The sequence below is a fragment of the Embiotoca jacksoni genome, unplaced genomic scaffold, assembly GCF_022577435.1.
Source record: "Embiotoca jacksoni isolate LCO1_2020_lvr unplaced genomic scaffold, fEmbJac1.0.p SCAF_43, whole genome shotgun sequence".
Taxonomy (NCBI): domain Eukaryota; kingdom Metazoa; phylum Chordata; class Actinopteri; family Embiotocidae; genus Embiotoca; species Embiotoca jacksoni.
The window spans coordinates 689,700-701,660 of record NW_027185396.1 but is presented as its reverse complement, the minus strand read 5'-3'; the positions used below and the strand labels follow the sequence as shown (position 1 = coordinate 701,660).

Genomic DNA, 11,961 nt, shown 5'->3' with positions numbered 1-11,961 from the left:
TGTATATGCCTGCTTGCAGGAGGGGGGGGGGGGGGGGGGGGGAGTGATGGCTTGTTCCTGGAAGAGCCCAGCCTGCCTGCAGAGTCACTCACATTCCTGGCTGGGATTCAATGACTGAGCCAGACACACAAACACAGAGGGAGGGGGGCGCGCGCGAGAGAGAGACCTAGACGGAGCGCGAAGGAGAGAGAGAGAGACTGGATGAGAGAGGGAGAGAGAGCGCGCGAGCAGGCTGGCTCTCAGACTTCTCATCTCCATACAGTCAGAGTGAACTGCGGGGGCAGACGGAGTGGATCGCTGCAGTCCTCGACAGCGGAAAGAAGCTCAAATAAGGATTTTTATTTTATTATTTTTTTTTTTTTTATCGAGCTGTATCGACTCACAACTCCCGCTTTTGTTTCATTTTCGCCCACTTTGTTTTGGAATTCGTCAAACGGAACTTTTCGCTTCTCTGGAGTTTGGAAAGCCGTCTTTTCAGATATGGACAGTCGGCCACCCGCTACAGGGAGCGACTGGCCGGTGTTCACCCAGTAATCAGGAATAAAACTGTAAACTCGCGTCTGGGACTTTTTATTGGATGTTTGATGAAGCGCTTCGCAATTTTGGTCAATTCTGGGACACCGTGGATTTACCAGATTCAGGAACGGATAGACACTTGTGATTCCCGGTCGACGACGAGAAGGATTTACGCTTCTAAAGTTGCAGGAAAAACATGGAGACTGTAAGTCGGCAGAGCTTCCAGCCTCATCCGGGACTGCAACAAACTCTCAAGCAGTTTCACCTCAGCTCTATGAGCTCTCTGGGCGGACCGGCGGCTTTCTCTGCCCGGTGGCAACATGAGCTCCTCTTCAAGAAGGACGGTAAGGAGCCCGAGCCGGTTCTGCAGCATCTGCCGCCGCCCGTGATGCCGGGCCCGCTGTTCATCCCCTCGGACCGCTCGACGGAGAGGTGCGAGACGGTGCTGGAAGCTGAGACCATCTCGTGCTTCGTGGTCGGCGGGGAGAAGCGACTGTGCCTGCCGCAGATCCTCAACACGGTGCTGCGAGACTTCAGCCTGCAGCAGATCAACTCGGTGTGCGACGAGCTGCACATCTACTGCTCCCGGTGCACGGCGGACCAGCTGGAGATCCTAAAAGTCATGGGTATCCTGCCCTTCTCGGCGCCGTCCTGCGGCCTCATCACCAAGACGGACGCGGAGCGGCTCTGCAACGCCCTTATCTACGGAGGCGCTTACCCGCCGCGCTGCAAGAAGGATCTGAACGGAGGCTCGCTGGAGCTGCAGTTCACCGACAGGAGCTTCAAAGTCTACCACGAGTGCTTCGGCAAGTGCAAGGGCTTGTTCGTGCCGGAGCTGTACACGAGCCCCAACGCAGCGTGCATCCAGTGCATGGACTGCAGACTCATGTACCCGACCCACAAGTTCGTGGTGCACAGTCACAAGGCGCAGGAGAACAGGACTTGCCACTGGGGCTTCGACTCGGCCAACTGGAGAGCGTACATCCTCCTGGGCCAGGATTACACGGGGAAAGAGGAGAAGGCCCGTCTGGAGCAGCTCCTGGATGAGATCAAGGAGAAATTTGACTTCGCCAACAAGTACAAGAGGAAAGCATCGTCCAGGGTGAGTGTGCTCATGCTACAGGCTAAAATACAACCGATGTGCTTTTCCCCTCTCCAGGTCCAATTAATGCATTACAATTTAATGTTTCGCCTCTTGTTTATTATCTCTTACATTTCCTGCTCTCTTTAAACAGAGCAGGGTGTACTGTGACAGTGTGTGACAGTGAACCATGCTCTCCTCCCCCTTTAACAACGCAGAAGTTGTGGGGAAGTTTTTTTTTTTTTTTTTTTTTTTTTAAACACATTCTAACACTTTAATACCCAAGCAAGGGGATCCATGTCATGTCACGTGACACCTTAAAAAGGACCATTGGAGTCGGGATGGGAGGGTGTCCCCAGTGGAATTGCGGTGTTTCCACTGTTTAGGTCGCAGCATCCATTAAATCCTAGCTGTCTCTAAGAAAGTTTATGTGTGTCCCAGTTAAAGAATAAATGCAAAGGGTTAACGCGCAACTTTTTTTCATCTGGTCCGAAATCCTGTCAAAAAGATGTCTACCCCCAACCCCCATAGAGGAACCACTCAGTATTTGGTCATCATTGCCATATTGTTACTAATTGGGCCTCATCCAGCAGTGACAACAAAACGCCTCTGGTAGCAATAAAGCCATTATTTGCCCTGTGAAACACCTCTCAGGCTCAATTTTATTGGCCTGTACTGTAAATACAATCTCATTTACCAACAAATGGCTCAATGAGAAGTTGCAAACAACAGTTGGGGGCAGGTAATGTAGATTAAACATGAATTTAGATTTAAGTCTGGAAATGACTTATTTCCCCCTCCTCAGATTAAGTAGCATTACTCACACACACACACACACACACACACATGCACACTCTTCAGTGGGATAGAAGCTTTCCCGTATGTTTGTTGGGAAGAGATAGACCTGATCAGCATCTGAATGATTGTTTTTATGAATCAAATTTGCAGATTTTTGTGCATTTGCCAGCCTTTTGGGGCTTCTTCTGTGATATTAAACGCATGTAATGTTTGTCTTTGCTGTCATGTGTGTCTGGCTTCCTGCGGGTTTAATCAGCAATGCTATCAGTGTTGAGGACTTTCATTCATTTTTTTTCTCTTGGTTGTATCCAAATCCACAGACTGAATGTTTGAGTAGTCAGAATTCGACAGGTTTGTGGCTCTGCATGTTTCCTGTGGGTTTAGTAATCAAGATTCAAGACTTCCGACCCAAGTAAAGTAGTTTAAGGCATCAGATCTAGTTTTCCACACCTCCCCCCTGAGCTCTGCGTCTTTGGGGCTAACTGACTGTACAACTATATGAAGGGATTATAATCTAGGCCTTTTGGAGAGCAGGCAGAAGTTTTTTTTCTGACTGGGTAGTTGGGTGGTAGACTGATAAAAGAATCCCACCCCCACCCCACCTCTAGGAAGAAAAAAAAAAAAGGAAAAAGGCTAGTGTGGCTATTTGCATGAACTGTTACACATGAATGGAGCTGATGAAGCAGGGTTTAGAAGTATTGTGGTGGAAACATAATATGATCCCAACAAAGGGAAGCATTCAGCAAACATCGGACGCCCCTGCCCCCGCCAGCCTCTCCCCTCCCTCCAAAACATCCACTGACCCAAGGCCAGCCACCCACCTCTGACATACATGCATTTACACCCCCCCACCCCCTACTTCTTTCCTCCCATCTGATGGAAACTGCAGTGGACTTCTGGGGGCAGCAGACTTGTTGATGAGGCACAGAAAGTAACTGCAAAAGTGTTTACAGGCAGCTTTCCCTCCACTCCTCCGCTGAGGCTTCTTTCAGAAGAATCTGCCAAAGAAAGAGAAATCAGGGAGACCCTTGAGGTCCTGAAGAGAGCCAGAGCCCTGCCATGCATGGTGAATACCCACTCTTGGCACACACTTTCATTCAGACTCGAGTGGGCACACCTCAAGGACCTCCACTTTTTGGGGCCTCTTCTGTTTTTATAAGTGCCGACGGGGCACCCGAGTGTTAAGCCCCAAGGCCCATTTAAGCATCTACCCCGCTTTTAAATTCGACTGCTTTTCCCCCCCTCGAGCACCCCGTTTCAAGAAACGCTAATGAGGGGAATACATGCTGGGCGGGAGTTGAGGAATATTGCTAAAACTTATGACAACAGATCTCCCTTTTGTCAGCACATTTTTTTTTTAGCACCGCTGAGGAACTGCGAAATGTTCTTGGGAGGCTGCTAGGCAAAATTTGCGAGACTGTGTCGCGCTGCCTTCTACCTTTCAGCTCGGAGAAAAAAAAAACACCATCATCTGCGTGCTGTCAGCGGAGGAATCGGGCGTCTCTCTGAATATTAATGAGGCTGTTACAAAAGTGTTAGCAGGAGTCTCGCATGCAGACAGACACAGGAAGTGATATTGCCACACTTCCCTCCTCGTAGACGCTCTTTTGAAAGCTTCCTTCTGAGATGCACACATCTGAATCACAGACCGTGAAAAAAAAAACGTCTCCACTTTTTACAGCCTGCATTTGTGGAAGAAGTGTGAATTTGCAGCCCATTCTCCTCTCTTATCTTGGAGGATGCGAGCCACGGTGCTGACTGTAAACAGCAATGAGCAGTGAGCTATTGAATTGTTTAAATTAGTTTATATGCTGGGTGTGGAACACTTCTCCGAGCTGCTCATGCCAGCCCTTGGCTGCACGTCTTTTGGCCTCTGGCTGGTACACATGTGGGTGGCACTCATAATCAGTGGCTTTCCGCATCAGGATGTTTAGATAAGGATTGTGGCTGCAGATTTAGTATGTTGCTAACTTTATAATTCGCCCTCAAGATGATGTGATTTCTACACAATCCGTCTGTTTAAGGGAGATATGAGAAAGAGAATTGAGAGGGGGGAGAGGGGGGGGTCGCTGTGGGAGCCAGATTCAGCTTGACTCATACTTGGTTCGAAACCAGCAAGTTTATGTCAGGCTTTTCTTTTTTTTGTTTGGTGCCTCCCAGACTGCCGAGGATCCTGTTCAGACTTGGTCCGTGTTTTCAACAGCTCCTTTAGTTTTTGGAAATAGTGCCGCTCGGTTGAAGTCATGGAACTGGGCTCGGATTTAGTTTTACACTTGAAACCTCATTCATTAGAGGCCGTCGGTCTGTGCTTACATTCCTGACCTGCCACTCCCTCAGAGTAGGTGGGGATGTTTTACCGCGACTGTCTCTGTGCATGCATGTCTTTGCAGTGAGGCATCACTCTGTCGAATGCAGTAAAGAAAATCTAAATTTCCTTCTCATCCGATGATTTAGTTTTCCCTTTTAAGTGGTGGAAGCGATAAATGTGCTTAAAGAATCCAGTGAGAACAATAAAGCAGCGTTGTAGCCATTTTGTGTTAATACTCCACGTATGTACGTTCCTGCAGCCGGTTTCCATGTGTTCTCCTCTGGCTCACTGTGGGCCCAAAATAAAGCTGACTAGTTTCGTAACGTCGACCTACTCAGCCCTAAAAATGGATGTTGTTTGGGGTTTTAATATTTTGTGCCGCAGCGTTGCACTCTGCTCTTCTAAAATGTGCAGAAGCTAAAACTTCCCCCCTCTTCACTTCGACAACCACCCCCACCCTTGAGAAGCCCCCTTCTCAGCTCCAGATATCTGGCCTCCAGCTGAAGGGGCCGCTTGTTTCGGGAGGGAGGTGGGGCTGCGGCGGTGGGGGCTCAGAGGAAGTGAACTCCCAGAGGGGATATAGGCCCATGTCCTGTTTCATATGCAAGGCGCAGTGTTGGCTAAGCCTGCTGACAGCCAGCCATGTCCACACTGTGGACAGGACAACAGCTGGTAGCTGTGCATTTCAATGACTGCTGAGGGAATATTTCCATTCTCTTTTTATGGGTGTTTGGCAAAACGTGACCGTTACAGAAATCTGCTGCAGAGCTACTTTTTTTAAAATTTTTATTTCACATTCGATGTTGCATTTTATCTGTTGATAGTTTTCCGTTTTTACCCATCGACTGGTAGAATTTAGACTTTGTGCTCTGTGCTTAGTAAAGAAGGAAGCCACTAATTCAATTAGGCCCTAATGAGTTCTGTTGCCAGGCCGGGCTGCCAGTCTGGGTTTCTAATGGAGGACAGTCAGTCCATGCTGTGAGGCAGGTCAGCCAGATCAATGCCATTTGACATTCAAATGTCTTCATGTCAAATGTGATTGAAAAGTCTGGAGCTCAGAGTGACAGACTGCAGGTCCGGGGTAGTTGGTTCTGAAATGAATGCTGTGTTTTGTTGCCAAGAACATAACTCTGAATATCCATTTTGGGTTGAGCTGAAGGCATTAAAAGCATTCTGAGAAAAATAGTGTTCTTCACCTTTTCAAATGATTTGGCAAATGACAGCCATTTGAAACAAAGAAACGAAAAAGAGGCTGTTTAATTAGTAGTTAAGTTTGTGTGCTGAAAGTTTCACTAATTACTTTCCACATATGCTGCTGCATTTCCAAATCTCTTTTATTTTTCTTGATGGAAATTAACTGCAAAAAAGTAGCTCTTCTCATATTCTGGAAATACGCTCGGTGCGCAGCGACTACGCGGGTCTTTCACAAAAACTTTTGAGGAACAATTGTGAGCCGTGAGATGAAAAGTCACGGCGGATGTTTTGATGTGCCTTAAGAACGTCTGCTGCACACGAGGAGGAGGGAGAGGGTGAGTGGAGGAGCATCGCACGTTTGTATAGCTTGTTGTATTTGTCTGGAACATTTTTTTTTTCCAAAAGGCTGCCATTGAAGTAGCAGTGGAAAATGAATTAAGTGCAGTGATTCTTCTCATACAGCATGTATTTCTGCCAGAAGCTGTTTATTTCAAAAGCCTTTAAACTTGTGCGAACAAAAGGGGATTTTCCCAGTCACTGCTTGACTTTACACAAGGCATAAAAAAGCATCGAGAGAGCAGTATGTGTTGTCAAATGTCGCTGTCACTTGACGGGTCGAGCCGCGACCACCTTGTGTCTGTTCATCTCAGCTTTCAAAAGCTTCGCTTGATAACTTCAAATTTTCTGCACAAAGCAGCGTTGCTAAACCACGCAAGTAGCTTAACGGCTTTCTTTAAGGCACACCTAATTAAAGCAACAACAAAAAAATGTGCCTGTGAAGGATCAAGGAGCCTCCAGAAACTGTCAAGTACCAAAAACTGGCACTCAAAATGCAATAAGAATAATGTTTTTTGCTTATTCTTTGGTTAGTTAGTTTCTTATTACATTAAAGTTCTGTTCGTTTTTTTTAGGCTACCAAGTCTGTATATTTTTAAGCAAAGAAATGAGAACAGTACTGGGAGCAAAACTCCGGTGGAGGACAGCTTCGAAACGAAAACCCAATAATTAACTAAACGTCATTCACTAATTGATTTATGTGGCTTTGCAAACTCAGAGTGGCCTCAGACCTCCAACTCTTTCACAGGGTATCTAAACATCTTGAACGGTTTTTAAAAACATTTTGGTTTCCTAAAAATTGTCCTCAAACGGTGTTAAAAAGTTTGAAATTCTTCACCAGTTTCTCTTCCTGCTGTTGGAAGTAATGTGCGTTAAAAAATAGGATTTGATAAGTTTGTGGTGTTTCACTCTGTGCAAACACTGTCACTGCTGCTACAAATGACAGGTTTAGCCTTAAATGGACATTTCCTGGTTGTGTTAATTTAATTATTTATATCATGAAGAGTTATTGAGTACTGGTGGGAGGTTCTGAAAAAACAACATTTTTCCCGAAACCCTTTAGAGCTATCTTTGACAATTAGCTGAATTCTGATTAAAGAGGAGAGCATGACTGAGGAGAACAGGAAAAGGAAAAGTTCCAGCCCCCATTGTTCCCCATTGTTGGCCCTCCACCCACCGTGCTCTGCTCCCATCCCCCGTCCCCCCGCCCACCCTCCGGCTTCACTGGCTTCTCAATCCATCAGTAGCGTCTTTATGTGACAAATGGATGGAGTGGCCCTCCGAGTGCTTTACGAGGAGCCCAGGCATTAATACACCTGCCTGGGACTGGCTGGCTGCAGGTCAGTCTGCAGGCGGGAGGGAGGGGGTGGGGGGCGGTGGAGAGATGTAGGGGAGGGAAAGAAAGGCTCTCTGAGGCAAAAAAATAAAAAAAAGGGGGCTCCCAACAAATAATCTATGTTGCTGTCGTTGTAGGAAACCATTCATGCAAGTTGTCTGTTTGAGGAGCCAGGAGCATGCGTGGAAATGAAGTATTTCCTCCCGCTCGGTGAAATCCCTGTCAGAATATCCACAGCCCTCCAATAAAGCGTGAAACTAACAAGCGCACTCGGCTTGGTGTGGCTATTCTTGAGTCTTCAAAGGACCTTGAGCGTGTCTCATCGGGATTATTGTGTACGAGCGGCACGGCAGGGAGAACCCGGCGACCTCGTCCAGGTGTTGCGTGAAAAAAAAAAAAGAAGCTCTTGCTTGGTAGGACGGTGCGTTTGTCTAGCCCTGGTGCTGGGTCTGTTTTTGTTTTTTTTGGTGCCCATTCATTATTAATTGGAGGTTACTGTAGGCGGTGAGGTCCAGCATGTTAATTTAATGAGAGAGTCTTTGAAATATTCATCAACACACATGGCACTGCAAGACCAGCTATTGCCGTGACTACTCATTCCCATCCTCTCACCTTTGGCCTCCTTTTAATCCATCCTGTAGCTCAGATGTGGGGCGAGGACCTTGGGAGAATTTGCGTTTTTTTGTGTTTGCCAAGAGGCAAAGGCAGCCTTCAAGAGTCAGACCAGTCTATGAAGTGGATGCGATCTACCAATGGGCAGTGTTGGTGATTTGCAGAGGTGAATTTTTTTTAATTTTTTTTTTTTTTAACCGTAACAAAGGTCTTTTAATTTGAATATCTTCGCATTACTGTCAGGTCATTTAAGGTTTATTTGTCTTCTCACTTGCAAAACCATAACAGTTGTCATTTGGTGAGTTTTACAGGTCACTCGATAAATATCCAAGTCATATCTGAGAGCAGTTATTCATGCTTTCTGTTTGTTTTGATGTTAAAAGCTAAAAGTGAGGTTTTTTTTTCCACCTATGTGAAGCGTTGAGAAAGAAACATGTGGCTGTGGCGATGCTTGAGACTCATCACATCAGACATGCTTTTCCCTTTGAAGATACTGGTCCTCCATTGTCTTGCTCTCTGACCATAAATGACCTAATTGTTAACGGGGGAAAGAGGTCTAAATATAATCATTTAAAATGATGTAAATGTTTCTCAATAAACTGTACAAGCTGATGTTGAACAACGTGGGTTTAGCAGCAGGACGCCCTGTCGGGGGAAGCTTTCCTTGGGATGGGGAGGTTTACTTTGTGCTGCGTCAGCCCAGGAGCAGCCTTTGTATGATGATAACACTGTTGCCCTCTGGAGCTACACCCCCCCCCCCCCACACACACACACACACAAAACACAGTCCCTGCACCCATATGTTTGGAAGAGCAGCCATCATCACATGACCTTTCCCTCCCCCAAATAAAGAGGTGACCCACCTCACCCCTCGCCTCTCTTCAAGCAGTTGGGCCAATCGCGTGCTGCTGAGCAACTCCCACGGGGCAGATGGCTTTCTGATGAAGGCAGCTAGGCACGCACGCACGCACACACACGCACTCACACACGCACGCACACACCAATGTCACGTTAGTTAAAACATCCACCGGCACCGTGATGTAATGAAATGAATGTTTGCGTGACACGAGGTGTGCTGCTCAGATGTGTTCCAGATTTCATTGAAAGATTTGGGTCTGACTGCACAAAAATGTGCATGTGAGACACACGGGAGCTTCTTTTTTTTTTTTTTTTTTTTTTTTTTTTAATAGCAACGGCATCCTCTGCCTCATTTGGAGTGCGATTGTGCGCGCGGAGCCGGTCGAGTGTTGTGATTTGCAGTTGTGCAAGGTACGTGTGACCGCGCTTGTTGTGTGCCTGGATCAGCTGTAGGAGGAGATTAGCATGAGCTCACTGCCTACTCATTTCCATCCCCATCTGCCTGTCTCCCACAGTGATGCTCCCCCACTCGACCTCCCTCCCCCCCCGCCTCCTCCCCGATCCTCCACCGCTACCAACACACACTTACAAACTACACCAACACACGAGCGCAGGCATCCACCCCCGCAATGCCGCCTTATAAGTCTTACAATGACTACGGACAGAAGTGGTATGTGCGAAACGCGCACGCACACACACACACATCCACCAAGCATGGCCGAGGATATCCTCCCGTAGTCTCGACGACAGGAGCCAGCGGTCCATCTCAAGACGAAATGGTTCGGCGGACCGTAATCTCCGAAGGGGCGACTCCTTCATCATCTGGAAGGTGGAGGACAGGTAGAGACAGACAGCGGGTCCTTCATCATCTGGAAGGTGGAGGACAGGTAGAGACAGACAGCGGGTCCTTCATCATCTGGAAGGTGGAGGACAGGTAGAGAGAGACAGCTACTCCTTCATCATCTGGAAGGTGGAGTACAGGGAGAGAGAGACAGCTACTCCTTCATCATCTGGAAGGTGGAGTACAGGGAGAGACAGATTCTCCGACGAGATGACGATAGTCGTGAGAGATACGCATTTTTTTCTTTTATTTGAAAGAAGCACAAGTAGCATTGCTTCATTGTTTTGATACAAAACGGAGCTGCACGCTGGCAAAACAACAAAATGAGTGCAGCGTGACGCCGTTGACAGAGCTTGGTTGTCTTCAATTAAAAGTCGTCATGGGCCTTTAATTGTGGTCACATTGATGGAGGTCTTTGTGAAATTCTTAAATATAATTCCACGTTGTAGAAACTACGACGTACCGCTGTCATCGGCCTGCTGTGTGTTTACAGCTTCACCGTCATGGTAAAAAGCATAAATCAAGAAAACTCGGTCCGACTTTCGACTGTACATCTGGTTCGGCACGAATTGTGTCCCAGCGGTCGGAGGATTATCCCCCCCCTCCCCCCAGAGATTGCATGTTTGTTCTGGATGTGTCCAACACCGTTGACTTTCCTTGAGCAACAAACCTGTAGTTCACAGAGCTTTCCCCTTTTTTTCCTCAGAGCACAACTGTTTTGTGTGTGTGTGTGGGGGGGGGGGGGGGCGCGGGGGGATTAAATACCCTCCTCCCCCTCTCTGAAATAACCATGTGTCAGCTCTCCAAACAGCCATTCTGCAGCCAGTCCAAAAGGCAGACATCAAGAGGAGAGTCTGAAAGGGTTTGAGGTTTATTCTGTGTTTCTGTGAAGGTTCTGAGAAAAACCTCTTTGTTGTGCTTTTTTTTAATTTTTTTTTAAAAGGGATGGGGGGTGCGGGGGGGGGGGGGTCACTCACACTGGCTTGGCCTCAGCCATGTGGAAGGGCAGCTCCCAGGAGCTTCGTGAGGTATTGTTGTTAGAGCATGGGTGATGATGGTTGGGTTTTGTGTGTGTGTGTGTGTGTGTGTGTGTGTGTGTCGGGGGTGGGGGGTTGTCCACTGGCTCACCATTGTCAGATTTCTTTGTGGTGGGTATCAGCTGTGGATCTGTGATTGTGGGAGAGATAGAGGTGACAGCCCCCCCCCACCACACACACACACACACACACACACACACACACACACCTCCCCCCTTCAATGCTGGATGATCAGCGCGCTCCTAAAGTGCCTGAGTCATGGACCGGTGCTCATTGTGCGCCTCCCCCTCCTCTGTCCTCTGTCCTCTGTCCTCCGTCCTCCTTCCTCCCTCCTCCCTCCTTCATCCTTCCTCCTCCCTCCTCCCTCTTCCATCCCCCCTCCCTCCTCATCCTCCGTCCTCCATCATCCATCATCCCTCCTCCATCCTCCCTCTCTCCTTCATCCCCCCTCCTCCGTCCCCCCTCCTCCTTCCTCCATCATCCATCATCCATCATCCATCCTCCATCCTCTGTCCTCCCTCCTCCACCCCCCTCCTCCATCCTCCATCCTCCATCCTCCATCCTCCCTCCTCCGTCCGTTTTCCCTCCTCCCTTCTCCATCTTCCATCCCATCTCCATTCCTCCTCTATCTTCCGTCCTCCACCCTCCATCCCTCCTCCATCTTCCGTCCTCGTCCTCCATCCTCCATCCCTCCTCCATCTTCCGTCCTCCGTCCTCCCTCCTCCATCTTCCGTCCTCATTCCTCCATTCCTCCTCCATCTTCCGTCCTCCATCCCTCCTCCATCTTCCGTCCTCTGTCCTCCCTCCTCCATCCTTCCTCCATCTTCTGTCCTCCGTCCTCCATCACTCCTCCATCTTCCGTCCTCCGTCCTCCATCCCTCCTCCGTCCGTCCTCTCTCCTCTTTCCTCCGTCCTCCCACTTGCGTCTGTTTGCTCATCTTTCCTAAACGTGTCATGGCTGCTGCCGCCCAGCGCCTGCAAACACAGAGGCGGGATAACTGTGTGGGAACACTGTCTGCTTTTTATTAACAAGCTCTAATAATA

General features: G+C 48.2%; 1 protein-coding gene across 1 annotated transcript in view; it reads left to right on the top strand.

The window, feature by feature from the left end:
- The first annotated feature begins 259 nt into the window (after positions 1-259).
- The window catches only part of skia (v-ski avian sarcoma viral oncogene homolog a), a 71,631-nt gene continuing 59,929 nt past the window's right edge, over positions 260-11,961 (top strand). The window contains exon 1 of the mRNA XM_069169275.1: positions 260-1,618. Within this exon, the coding sequence (XP_069025376.1) occupies positions 713-1,618 (906 nt within the window). The 5' untranslated portion in view covers positions 260-712. The remainder of the gene's footprint in view (positions 1,619-11,961) is intronic.